Raw genomic sequence first — 14,009 nt, 5'->3', positions numbered from 1 at the left:
GGTGTCAAACATAAACACCAGTCCATATCGATCCAAGATAAAGTAGAACTGTTGAAAAAAATGGACAGTGGTGTTTTGGTGCAGAAGCTGTGTGACATCTACAGTATTGGTTCATCAACTGTTTATGATATAAAGAAGCAAAGGGAGAAAATATTGAAATTCTATGCAGACAGCGAATGCAAGAAGCAAATGACCATTAGAAAAACTATGAAAGATGGTAAGAGTACTGAGCATGATCAAGTGATGATGGAATGGATTCGACAGCGTTGGAGTGATGGAGTGGACTTGTCAGGTAATATGATAATGGACCAGGCTAAGTTGTTCCATAAAGAACTTAAATTACAACATGAGCAAGACTATAGTGAAAAATGGCTTCAAAGATTCAAGAAGTGTCATGGAATTTCCATGAATAAAGTGTGCAGAGAAAAGCAGTCTGCAAACCACAAAGGAGTTGCTGAGTATGTGGACGAATTTGCGAAACTCATAGCTGACGAGCACCTCAGTCCTGAGCAGGTGTGTAATGCAGACAAAACTGCATTATTCTGGTGATGCACACCTAGGAAAACACTAACAACAGAAGACGAAGAAGACCCCACAGGATTCAAACAATCTAAGGACAGACTTACCATTTTTGGGTGCTCAAACATTTAATATTTGTTTAATTTGAATTTCCAGCAGTCCTTGGTATACTTTAGACACATGGGAGATGTATAATTAATGGGTTAGAGGTGTGCTGATGAATTATTATTACATGACAATGGTTGGTCCAGCAAAATGTTTAATCCGGTAAGGCTTTGGAATCAAGGGTGCCAGAAAATCAGTGGTGTACCTGTAATAAATATCAAATAACATTTGAATGAAATGGTAGAAGCTAATGCCAAAAGAATGAGAAGATTGATTTTTTTTTTAACGAAGGAATATTATTTACGTGCTGCTGCTGAGAACTGCTACTTTTTTAAGACTGTTTGCATAAAGCTGCTTTTATTGGTAAAAGAAACTGGATATGTGTACAAAGAAAAAAAAATGAGTAAAACACCAATTGCAGACTGAAAATGCCACATTGACTAGATTTGTACATAAAGTTAAAAAATATCCTATACATTCTCTTTGTCTTAGGACTTAACCTGAGTCTCAAAAGCTTATATCTTTGTCTTAGGACTTAACCAAGTCTCAAAAGCTTATAAAGAGATCCACATGTGATTTTTTTTCTGTAATACTTCTCTTTCTCCATTACATACAGATGTGTGATGTTAGCAAATGAGAATAAAGCAACAACTAGTTGTCTCTAATTCTTTAAAGAAATAATGTTTGTTAATTATAACATAACTAGTCTGACCCCACCAATGAATGTCTACATAACACAGAATCTATGTAATACATTTATCAATTAATTTTCAAAAGACTGTGACTACAGCTGACAACAAAAATATAAAACTGTCACTGAAAATCTAAATGTAAGATATGTTATTGAGTAAATAAAGAAAATAAGTCCCTTTTTTATGTTAAAGACTCCAGTCACAAACAAAAGTCCACGGGCTTAACTGAAATATACAGAGGATTATGAAAGGGAAAAAAAAGAGATAAGGGAAAGTATTTATGAATATCATAGGAAGTGAAAAACCTGTCTTTTAAAATGTGCTTAGTCATAGTTGCTGGGAAAGACATGAGAAGGTAGAGAGTTTTAAATCTTCAAGGTGTAGGGAAAGTTATCAAAAAGGCCCACCCTTGAGCTGCCAACGACCACACAGTAAATATATGATGCAGCAACTTTCCTAGTACCATGTGATCTTGCTAGTGGTAGGGGCACACAAGCAGCCAGCTCTCAGGAGCAAAAATGAAGTAATACCTGTAGAAGAGAGAAAGTGAACCAACATTGTGGCATAGGGCAGGAGGGTCAATTTGGAAGTTAGCCTGGTACAGTTTATGTCACACTGCTTTCAACTCTGTCAGGTAAGGATGCAGAGCTAGAACCACCTCAGATGTGAGAGCAGTATTCCATACAAGGGGGGAATCAATCCTTTGTATAAATGGAGTAACTATCTAGAAGAAAATAGGACACCCAGTTTCTTAGAAGCAGACTTAGTTATTCCCATATTGTGGGGTTTTCAAGAAAGAGTGGATGTTACAGTAATACCAAGTATGTTCAGTGACTCAACAGGTGTTATGACAGAACTGTCAAAGGATAGACAAAAGTTATGAGGAGTTTTCAAAAGAAAGATGGGTAGAAACTGGGTCTTGGAGGCATTAGATTTAACTAGATTATGTCCATCCCACTTAGATATCCTGTCTAAGTCTGAGTTTATTGAGGAAGCTGTGTCAAGACCAGATGCAGATTGAGTGTGAGAAGGAGCAGAGTTGATGGATGTGGATGTATGCAATGCTAAGTCTTCAGCATATGAGTACGTTTGATTATTGTGGAGAGAAAATTGTAAAAGAAAAGGAGAAAAAGTATAGGGGACAGGAGACAGAACCTTGATGGACTCTCTTATTAAAGGAGAAAGGGGGAGGGGGTTAGCTGATCCATCAGCAACTACAGAGATAAATCAGTCACAGGAAGCTTGATATGAAGGAACAAGGTGAGGGAGAAAGACAAAAAAGGGGAACTTAGAGATGAGACCCCGATGGTACACCCTGTCAAAAGCTTAGGATATGTCAAGTAAAATCTCTCAGAAATGATGACTAGACATAAGTACGATAGGAAAGTATATCACCAGTGGATCTCACCTTATGGAAGCTGTACTGGTGATCAGAGAGAAGACTGTGAGTTTCAAGGTGTCTAAGGATATGGGAATTGAGGAGGAATTAAGAGACTTTGGAAATGGTAGATGTCAAAGCAGTAGGACACTAGTTAGAGGGGTCAGAACAGTCACCCTTCTCAGGGATGGGATGCATCAAAGCATGCTTCCAAGGAGAAGGAAATTTTAGGTTTTCACACAGATATGGAACAGACAAGCAAGCATATATGCAAGTTCAGAGGCACACTTCAGTACACAGGAATGGGTGCCATCAGGACCATAAGCATTGCTTTTGTCCAGAGAGAGAGACACTTTTCAGATAGTCCAAAGAGATTTTGGGAAGGGGCATGGGATTGGGATTGATAAGAGAAGCATTAGGGGATGATATAATGTTAGTCATCCAAAATGGAGTTAGAGGAGAAATGGGAAGCAGAGAGAGTTGCTTGTTAGTGGGAGAGACAGCTATAGCACCATCAGAATGGAACAGAGAAGACAAGATAGAGCAACAGATGTTGTTAGAAATACCCTTAGCCAAAGACCAGAAAGACACATCAGTGGATGATGAGGAGAGGTTATCTCACTTCCATTGAATAAAGGAATGCTTAGCTTGATGGATAACATACTTGCAATGACTACGGACATTGATGAAATGCAGTCATATTGTTCATAAATTGTCTACAGTTGCAGTTACCTTTTAAAGCAGGTTGACTGCTCTGACTGCAAGAAATGACATGAGATGTAGTTAAATACAAAGATGTCATTCATAATACAGACAAATAAATTTTATACCTTCCTTTCCCAGGAACCCCTTGTATGAAGCTCCTGCAGCACTCAGATAAATAAATGAAGAGATATATACATACTTGAAACACTTAAAGTAATTTCTTCTCTCTCCATTCCTCTTACCTGCTGAAACTTTGCAGCATTAGCTTCTGGGTGGCCACTGTCAGGGTGGAACTTTTTGGTCAATTTAATAAAAGCATCACGCACAGTCCCTTGGTCACAGTTGTTTGGGAGACCTAGTTCTTCAAAGTATTGCTGAGACAAAAAACAGTAATTGAGAATTAAATAAAAGATTAAGAAGACCATAAACATCTTAATCTTACTCTGAAAATTAATGGACTTGCAAATTGTTACTACAGTGCTATTGGGTTATAATACTATACTGTAAAGTAATCTTTTTCTTTTCCAGTATGTTTCAGAATAGGTGATAACTATGCGTGTAGAGCACTGTGACTGAAAAGTTACCTCCACTGAATATAATTCAAAAACAAAATTACTAAAGAAATTCTATTGATTCAGATTCATGGATCATCTTTGATTCTTCCAATGTAACTAGGGTGGATCACATACAAACAACCACAAAAACACATCCAATCAAATGTCTTGCATGCTAAAGGGAACTTTTAATAATCATCATTGCACATCAAGTTGAGTCATCAAAAGAGATAAACATCAACTTTCACATTTTTACCCTCGCACACAGACACCCATCATTTTACATACACAACCATATCTGAAATGAAGTGCCTGCAAACTTCAACAGTTCAAATATTGCAGCGATCCATCTCTTTCATCGCATATCTCTCCTCCCTTTCAAACATAATACTGTAACATTTCTTTCTCTGCTAAACATCTGCCATACATCCCATGACCATGTCATCTCAACATGCTTTCATCAATGTACCTTGCTTTTGATTTCTTGACACATATTTTCCTCATCTTCACTATTTACCTTATGTCTTCTCATAATTTCTATTATACTGTATGATATATTTGTCTAAACTGTTTACACTTTTTTCTCAAAACCTAGAAAACCAGTAATTTCACATCTGCACATAAATTGGAAAAATATTTCAATATACAAGGTTCTTTCTAATTTTACTCCTTTACATGATTCTGCTTTCAACAAGATAAATCATATGCACATCATATTATTTCTTAGAGATTATAATTGAGATTTAAAGATGATTATGTACAAAAAAATGTTAACAGACATATAAGACAAAGGATACCTCTAAGTTGGAAGTTTGCTTTAAGCAACTACATCTGTATTTATGAAAGGCTGCAAGCCACCATATGCAATATTAACTATGATATGTTGAATAACATAAATCATGTAAAAATGAGAGGCCAAGTGGAAAAGAATTCTATGTTATAGAAACTTACTGAATAGTCTCTTTTTTCAGAGTGAAAGCCTTGTGTACAAATCCAATAATTCCCACACTTGATGAAAAGCACTTGTGAAAAGAGCAACCTCCGAGACAATGTCAGCATTTTAATCTGGAAACACAGAAAACTTGAACCCTTCTTGTGAATAATGTTTAAAATTACATAATTTTCTGGGTATTAATGATCTATATCCAAAAATATTTCAGTAAAAATTATCATGTACTCTTTAACCTCACACTTCTGTTTATAGGGAAATCATAATTCAGAAACAAAAAAGGAACCAGTAAAGGTCATCTTTATTCTTAAATCTGCTGGTAATAAAGATGTGTTACTTAAAATATTTTTGGCATACATGAAATGATTATGGCATGAATTATTCTAATGATCATGAGAGATTTCATGAGAAATGTGTTACGAGACAAATGTTTACAGATTCTCAACAAATTCTAGTGGATTCTCAGAGTAAATAAGGGTAATTTTATCATAATTGAAAATTGCTTTACAAGATGTGCATTCTAAGAGAGGAGCACTTACTAAGCAGTCGCATTAAGAGAGAAGTCTAGTAAAATCATCAAATGAACGAAAATACCGATTCAATAAATACTATAGTGTGCAATCTTTGTTGTTAGCTCAAAGTATTAATATAATTCTGAATGGAATTTATTGTCAAGTTATATCATCCTTTGAGCAGTGAGAGCAACTACAATTGTTAGTATGGATATCACTAGGTGTACAAAAGTATGAAACTCATAGTACTATATGATGATTTGTTAGAATTTCCTATGCATTTAACCTTGATACATATAACCTTGCCTTTGAAGAGCTTTTAAATTATGTCAGTAAATAAAGTAATATTAGTATCTGCAAACTTTGTAGATACAAGGAGAGAGTTTTTTTTCTAATGTAAATAGTCTTCCTTTTTTTGATGTTTGAGGCTCCAGTCATGGATAGTTAAAATATAGAGATTCATGAAAGGCAAAGAAAAGAGACGAGGGAAAGCATTACAAATTTTGGAGGGACTGAAATACCATCTTTTAAAATGTGCCAAATCATAGTTATTGGGAAAGACACAAGATGGTTGAGAGTTCCATAGCTTCAAGGTGTAGTGAAAGAAATGGATATCAAACCAACCCACCCGTAAGTTGCCAATAGCCACATAATAATCATGTGATGCAGCAGCTTGCCAAGTATTGCATGGTCTAGCTTTCATTCATGTTCTCATTATCATCAATATCTATGGTGAATATGTATAGCAGTCAGTCTATGATTTTATCAATTCAAAGCTTTAGAAACTAAAGTTTCTGGCCAGATGGCCATGTTACTGGTTTTCACCTGCACTTAATTAAAGGGGAGATAAAGTTGTAATGCTGAAGTATAGTTTTGCCTCCTATTTAATGGTGAGGTCTAACAGAATTTCTCATAGAATCATACAATTTATTGAGGAGAATAAGTCAAGACCAGGAGCTGAAAACAATATATCTTATCTATGATCATATAATAATAGGGAGGGCTATGAAGAGCATGACAAATATAGGGTAAATTAATATAAAAGTAAGTGAACACTTGTATAAATCATGAGAACCTAAGAAAACTTCGCCTAAATCCCTGAGGCATATATCTTAATATTCAATTTTATAGTGAAAACATACCCTACACACCAATGACTTTAGTGTTGTACAAACTTCTAAAATATATATACATAGCAAATGACACAAAGCAGCTGATGACACTCTTGCCCAGCCTCCCAAAAAGTAGTAGTAATTCCAAGCAGTTTCCAGGATATATGGTTTCAGTGCATTATTACATGACAGCTAGAGACTGAGTGTGAACGAATGTGGCCTTTGTTGTCTTTTCCTAGCGCTACCTCGCACACATTTGGGGGGAGGGGGTTGTTATTTCATGTGTGGCGGGGTGGCGATGGGATTGAATACGGGCACACAGTATGAATTATGTACATGTGTATATATGTATATGTCTGTGTGTGTGTATATATATGTATATGTTGAGATGTATAGGTATGTATATTTGCGTGTGTGGACATGTATGTATATACATGTGTATGTGGGTGGGTTGGGCCATTTCTTTCGTCTGTTTCCTTGCGCTACCTCACTAACGCGGGAGACAGCGACAAAGCAAATTAAGTAAATAATAAATAAATAAACATATATATATATATATATATATATATATATATATATATATATATATATATATATATATATATATATAAAGCTATATATATTAGACACTGCCATGAAGCATTAATCTCTTAACATTCAAGTGCTGAAATCCTGTATGCAGGAGATTTTAATGCACACCACAAAGACTGATAAGGCTCTACTTGGGGAGATCCTAACAAAGCTAAGGCCTCTTCGTTTTCTCTCAAAGGACAATGGGAAAGGTACGTTTGTGTACTTTAAACTGATATATCTCCTGTATTTTCCCTGCAATTTTAGATTATATGTTTTTGCGCTGGCAAACATTATTGGTAAATAATGGTTGTATAATTTGTTTATGGATGGGGTTGTTAGGGAGGTGAATGCAAGAGTTTTGGAAAGAGGGGCAAGTATGAAGTCTGTTGGGGATGAGAGAGCTTGGGAAGTGAGTCAGTTGTTGTTCGCTGATGATACAGCGCTGGTGGCTGATTCATGTGAGAAACTGCAGAAGCTGGTGACTGAGTTTGGTAAAGTGTGTGAAAGAAGAAAGTTAAGAGTAAATGTGAATAAGAGCAAGGTTATTAGGTACAGTAGGGTTGAGGGTCAAGTCAATTGGGAGATGAGTTTGAATGGAGAAAAACTGGAGGAAGTGAAGTGTTTTAGATATCTGGGAGTGGATCTGGCAGCGGATGGAACCATGGAAGCGGAAGTGGATCATAGGGTGAGGGAGGGGGCGAAAATTCTGGGAGCCTTGAAGAATGTGTGGAAGTCGAGAACATTATCTCGGAAAGCAAAAATGGGTATGTTTGAATGAATAGTGGTTCCAACAATGTTGTATGGTTGCGAGGTGTGGGCTATGGATAGAGTTGTGCACAGGAGGATGGATGTGCTGGAAATGAGATGTTTGAGGACAATGTGTGGTGTGAGGTGGTTTGATCGAGTAAGTAACGTAAGGGTAAGAGAGATGTGTGGAAATAAAAAGAGCGTGGTTGAGAGAGCAGAAGAGGGTGTTTTGAAATGGTTTGGGCACATGGAGAGAATGAGTGAGGAAAGATTGACCAAGAGGATATATGTGTCGGAGGTGGAGGGAACGAGGAGAAGAGGGAGACCAAATTGGAGGTGGAAAGATGGAGTGAAAAAGATTTTGTGTGATCGGGGCCTGAACATGCAGGAGGGTGAAAGGAGGGCAAGGAATAGAGTGAATTGGAGCGATGTGGTATACTGGGGTTGACGTGCTGTCAGTGGATTGAATCAAGGCATGTGAAGCATCTGGGGTAAACCATGGAAAGCTGTGTAGGTATGTATATTTGCGTGTGTGGACGTATGTATATACATGTGTATGGGGGTGGGTTGGGCCATTTCTTTCGTCTGTTTCCTTGCGCTACTTCGCAAATGCGGGAGACAGCGGCAAAAAAAAAAAAAAAAAGGTAATACTGGGTAAAAGCTTTTGTTGTTAATATATTTTTTGTTGTTTTTGATTAGAAAAACATTGTGAACCCTCCTGAGTTTCAAGATTTCCTAAAAATACAGAACTGCTAACATACTGTGCTGTATTCATCTCTAAACAATGGTTATCAAGTAAGGCAGCACCTAAATCTTTAAGGAAAGTCTTGTTTAATACTGAATATAATTCTTTTGCATGGCATCAATATTTGTGCAATATGACAATTGCATTCCTGTGGTCCACAAGTCACTTTCTTCATGAGTAATTAGTTGTAGTAATTTCTGTTTGTTATACATTAAAAGCTTAGAACTTAACAACAGACACATCAGCAAGGTCATAAATTCTACGGTCTTTTTATTCCTTTTTAAGTTCTATTCAGAATGTTAGCTCAAAGAAAAAGATTTAAAATTACATAAATAAGAAGAAATCCATTAGATTTTAATTGCTAAAAGGATTCAGAATTAGATGAAGAACATGGCTTTCAAGTGATACTGATAAAGTGGATAAAGAAGTGGTTATCAGGGACTAGGACAAACATATGTATGCCGAGCCTGAAAATTCACAAGAAAGGACAATCCTTGTTATGTCAGAAAGTGTGTTTAGTGTGCCACCAAAAAATATGTACCAAAAAGGACTTGGATGAAACATCAGTTGAGTGAAAAGACAGCATATTATGATGCCACAGCAAAAATTGCATTATCCATGTGAAAAGTAAAGCTGCTGTATGATGTGAATAATTAAGATCCTAATTCTTGTGAAAGTCTGCAATTTTGACAAATTGGTATCTGACATAGTCACCCACAGTGAAAAATGAATGGACCAGAAAAAGTGTTCCATTTACTGCTGGCAGTAATGAAGGCCTTTTTATAAATAAGTTTCACAATGGATTATCATAAATTGCCCTCTGTTAGATATTATAGGTCAATACACACTGGTCCTCAAGTTCCCTAAATTTCCAATATTATACCTAGGAAGAGACTTGAAGTTATTCAGTCTGTTCTCAGTTTTTCTAATTATGAAGAGATGCTTCCAAGGACCAATACAATGAACATCAGGGCTTTCAGAGTAAGGCCTTTCATAAACCATTTCAATAAATGTTTCCAAGCAATGTGAGAGCCAAATAAGCACTAATTTATGATCTAATTTGAGAGGTAAAATGCCATGAAATAGGAATCAATCCAAATCCATACATTGACTCTACAACAGTTTTTTGTACAAATTCTATCTGCATACTGTCAAAAATCTTGATACAGAATGCTGACCGAGGAGTCCTCTCTACTTTCTGACAAACCCTTTGGAGACACTTCTGAACCCTCTCACTATATTTGTACGATGGTATTTGTGCCCCCTTAGGATCCTCCAACCACAAATAATTTCTGTCACTTATAATTGAGCACACCCATCTCTCCTGTGAAATGCCAACTTTACCACTTCAGAGGAGCTCAGCAGTCATCCTAGCCTGGCTTCTTTACTGACTTTCTATGGGACAGGAATTGCTTCATTGGCTATGATACCTCATGTTGTGCTGAATGCATAGAGAAGTTATCCTGGCTTGGATGGAATCCTTCATACCACCTTCTGCCAAATTTTTCTCGCTCCAGTTATGGTTTGATCACTCCTGCTCTGATGCATGTTGCATTGAGGACAAGGGTATTGAGCCATGAAGCATCTCCCTTCTCCTGAATTCCACTCTGTTTTCATATCTGCTCAAAATCACAGCAAACCTGTTCTTTGTGAAGCTAAGCACACCTTCACAAAAATAACTGGTGCTGATTTGACTTCTACTAATAAATCTTCTTGGTCCTTAATCAAAAACATGAACAACATCTGTAATTGAACTCTCTCATCCAACCTGATAAATCAACTACCTCTTCAGGGTTTTTTTTCTTTTTTTCCACTGGAAGCTCCAGTTACAGAGAAGATTCCACATCAAGGCCAGGCCACAGTTGAAGTAAAAAAAAAAGATATTAATGAAAGAGAAACAGAAGAGACAAGGAAAAGTATTTACAAATTTTCGAGGATGTGAAAAACCTGTCTTTTAACAAATGCCAGGTCATATTTACAGGGAAGGACATGAGAGGGTAGAGAATTCCAAAAGCTTGAGGTGCAGGGAAAGAAACAGAAACAGTTAAAAAAACAGCCCACCTTTGAGTTGCCAAAGGTTATACAGTAAGCATGTGATGCAGCAGCTTGCTGAGTATTGCGTGGTCTACCTCGTGTTGCAGGCACATAAGCTGCCAAGTCTCAGGAGCAAGCACTAAAGTAATACCTGTAGAGGAGGGAAAGTGAACTATCATTGTGCTGTACGGTAAAAGATTCAAGTTTTGAAGTTGGCCTGGAAGAGCTGATAAGTCAAACTGCTTTCGACTCAACTTTGCCAAGTAAGGATGCAGAGCTAAAACCACCTCAGATGTGAGAGCAATACTCCTTATAAGGGTGGATTAATCCTTTGATAAAGACACTTCTTTTGGTATCTTGTTTTCCTCTAATTGAACTTTGCATGATTTTGCTTTTAATCTTCTGTCCCCATCTCTTCCCTCTGAAACTATGCCATCTACATTTTCCTCACACAAGGTCTCCAAAGTGCTCTAAATTCAGATGGATAAGGTATGTAGCCCAAATGGCATACCCTTGAGTCCTAAAGGAGTGTGCCTCTGAGCTATCTCCAATCCTTGCTCACCTACCCTTCCTTTGTCTTAAGACTTAGACTTTTCCTTCTTCTAGGAAGCATACCCTGGTGAAGCCCATCCCAACAAACGGAGACCATTCTAACACCTCCAACTATTGTTGAATTGATCTTACTTTTGGTATCTCTGTCTTTGAATTTCCTTAATTCTCACTTTCTCAAACACATAGAATACCATTCCTTTCTCTTTGATCATCAATATGGGCTTTGCAGTTCTAAGTGATTTTCTCTCCTCTTTTCTTCTCATTTTGTTGAAACTTTTGCCCTCAACATCTCCAATACATTTGGCTGGTTGTGGCATGTCTGCTTTTTAAATTTGCTGTCTTTGGTTTTTCCATTCTCTCTGTTTCATAAAACATTGCTTCCTCCCTGGCAGTTTCAGTGCATTAGTCACTGACAGAGTTACTTCCCCTCTTATTCGATCAACAGTGGTGATTCTCGGGGTTTTGTCCTATTGCCCTTCTCTTAATACATGATCCTCTCTCTTGTACTTATATATCTATTCATTCATTAGCTGATGATTCTACTTTTCCTTATTTCAACTTACTTTGTTCTCCTCCTCCTTCTAACACTTATTCACTTGCATGTACTGAACACATTTCCCTCCTCTGTTTGGTCCAGTGCAACATCTTGGAGAAGCAGTAATCTAGTTAAATTTTAGAATTAAAACAATTTCTCCATATAATTCAATCGACAAGCCCCTCACTTCCCTCTGTTAACTTTCAAAACACAACAATTCAGCCCTGTAATATTACAGACTCTCCCCTACTAACAACCTGTGTAACTTTGACCATCCATACATACCAGAAAAACATATATTACAAAAGAAAAATTATGAAATATGAAGAAAATAATTTCAAATAAAAGGTAAAAAGAAACTACAGAATTATAAAATAAAGCTGGTTAATAAAAAGCAAGATAATCATGATAGAAATTGAGGAGGAAAAGAGAATGCTGTACAGGTATACAAAGTCTACATGTGTCTAACTTTCGTCAATTTCAAGATCCAATTGGTTGGTCAGAACAGAACTCGGATGTATGTCAGGGAGGGGGTGTATAAACATGATGGACTTAACCACATCCTCCACTCTTCTGTACCTCGGAGACCCCACATAATCAACATTACAAAGCCTACTTCCTAAAAGTTAGGAATAATTTTTACTGTGACCAGCTACTGTAGGTCTACAGGGGTATCATTCACCCTAATATATAGTACTGTTCAAATATCCTCCACTTCCCTATTAACCAGAGTGGAGTCAAAAGCCTTCAACTTCATTTATTCTCCTTGCACAACACATATTCAGCCATCTTTTCCTGTACTCTGCAATGCTGCTACACTCTGTTCTACAAGTGTCATTTTGGCCACTATTCTCATGGACATGTACAAAAAATAAAGCTGTGCACCTGAAAATATTTTGGCCAATATTGATCTCACCCTATGGGTATCTTGACCTATCCTTATTATTAATTTATAATAGTTGAATGATGATGCAGTGATGATAGATAGCTATTTCAGAGATTTTTTACATTTCAAGTCAGTATAAGCATAGCCTCACGTACTGCCTTTTCAGCTTCCTAGACTTCGTTTACCTCAACTTGGAGAAATGCAAGACCTCAGTGGCACTCGCCTTCATAAACGTCACTGAGGCTTATGACCTGGTGAACTATAACATCATCATATAGAAGGCTATTGATCTGTGACTGGATGGGTGTCTCATCTCATGGCTGGTGAACTTCCTGACTGGGTGACACCAAACCATCCACTTTAGGGGAGCCACATTGGCATCACTAACCTTAACAGGGCACCAAGATGGGGGTCAGCTCTGCTTTCTTTACTTATCAGTGATGCCTTGAAGGACACAAACCACTGCTGGAAGTACGTTGATGACTCCATCTTTGGCATCACTATCAAAATCAAATCTCCTTACTTCACTGCCCTTCAGCAAATCATCAGAAACCTTAAGGAGTAGACTTCAGCCAACAACATCACTATCAACCACACCACAACTGTGATGATGCATATCAACCTAGGCATAGACAACATCCTGTCCCTTGACATCACACTAGGCCCCAACATCCTCCATGTAGTTGGAAATTTCAAACTTCTTGGTGTCATACTAGACAACAGGTTAAATTGGAGGAGTCATGTTATCACTATCATCAAATTTTCTTCATAATGTCTGTATCTTCTCTACCGACTGAAATTATTAGGTATCACACCATCTTCATTCTACCTAAGCTAACCTATGCCTCCCCAGCCTTGTCCTCCTCATTAACAGCTACACAGAGGGATCAGCTGGAAAAAGTGCAGAAAAGGGCATGCAGAATCATCCTGGGCCCTTCTTATACCACTTACCAAGAGACACTTATTATGCTGAACCTGTCCACCACCTCTGACAAACACTGGCAGCTCATGCAGCAATATAGCACTAAACTGCTGCTACACCCTTATCATGGAGACATCCTCTCACTCCACCGTTCCTCCACCAAAGACTGCCACTTGTCACTACAAATCACTTGTTTTAATCAGAGCTCATACATACAGATATTAGAACAATCCTATACCTAACATTGTGAACTTCATAAACCATACAAGAACCAGTGCACAGCTATGCAAGTGAACAGCTCAATCTCGTCTTAGACTATGTGGTATGTCTACCACTGCATTACAGTAACTATTCTTATGTTCAATCAAGCTCATTACATATAATGAAACATAACACTGACTCTGTAAACATTCCTGCATATCTGCCTCCCTGGCTATCTAGAAGTACCTCACATTAATGCTTATCCAAAGTGTGGAAATATCCAACTCA

At 37.4% G+C, this 14,009-nt stretch overlaps 2 protein-coding genes across 4 annotated transcripts in view; one reads left to right on the top strand and one right to left on the bottom strand.

The window, feature by feature from the left end:
• LOC139749512 (serine/threonine-protein phosphatase PP1-beta catalytic subunit) overlaps nt 1-14,009 on the top strand; it is a 269,037-nt gene that overhangs the window by 174,661 nt on the left and 80,367 nt on the right. The gene's annotated exons all lie outside the window — the stretch shown is intronic.
• Nucleotides 1-14,009, bottom strand: part of LOC139749511 (dnaJ homolog subfamily C member 28) — a 59,752-nt gene that overhangs the window by 39,168 nt on the left and 6,575 nt on the right. For 2 of the 3 annotated variants that reach the window (XM_071663460.1, XM_071663458.1), the window contains exons 2-3: nt 4,905-5,018; nt 3,642-3,773 (exon numbers count right to left, since the gene is read on the bottom strand). In XM_071663460.1, the coding sequence (XP_071519561.1) occupies nt 3,642-3,773; nt 4,905-5,012 (240 nt within the window). In that variant the 5' untranslated portion in view covers nt 5,013-5,018. Of the gene's footprint in view, nt 1-3,641; nt 3,774-4,904; nt 5,019-10,652; nt 10,777-14,009 lie in introns of all 3 variants that reach the window. The other variant, XM_071663459.1, reaches the window with a different exon arrangement.

Source organism: Panulirus ornatus, chromosome 7, assembly GCF_036320965.1.
Source record: "Panulirus ornatus isolate Po-2019 chromosome 7, ASM3632096v1, whole genome shotgun sequence".
Lineage (NCBI taxonomy): Eukaryota > Metazoa > Arthropoda > Malacostraca > Decapoda > Palinuridae > Panulirus > Panulirus ornatus.
Note: the sequence above shows the minus strand (reverse complement) of the source record. Positions and strands in the feature narration are given on the sequence as shown.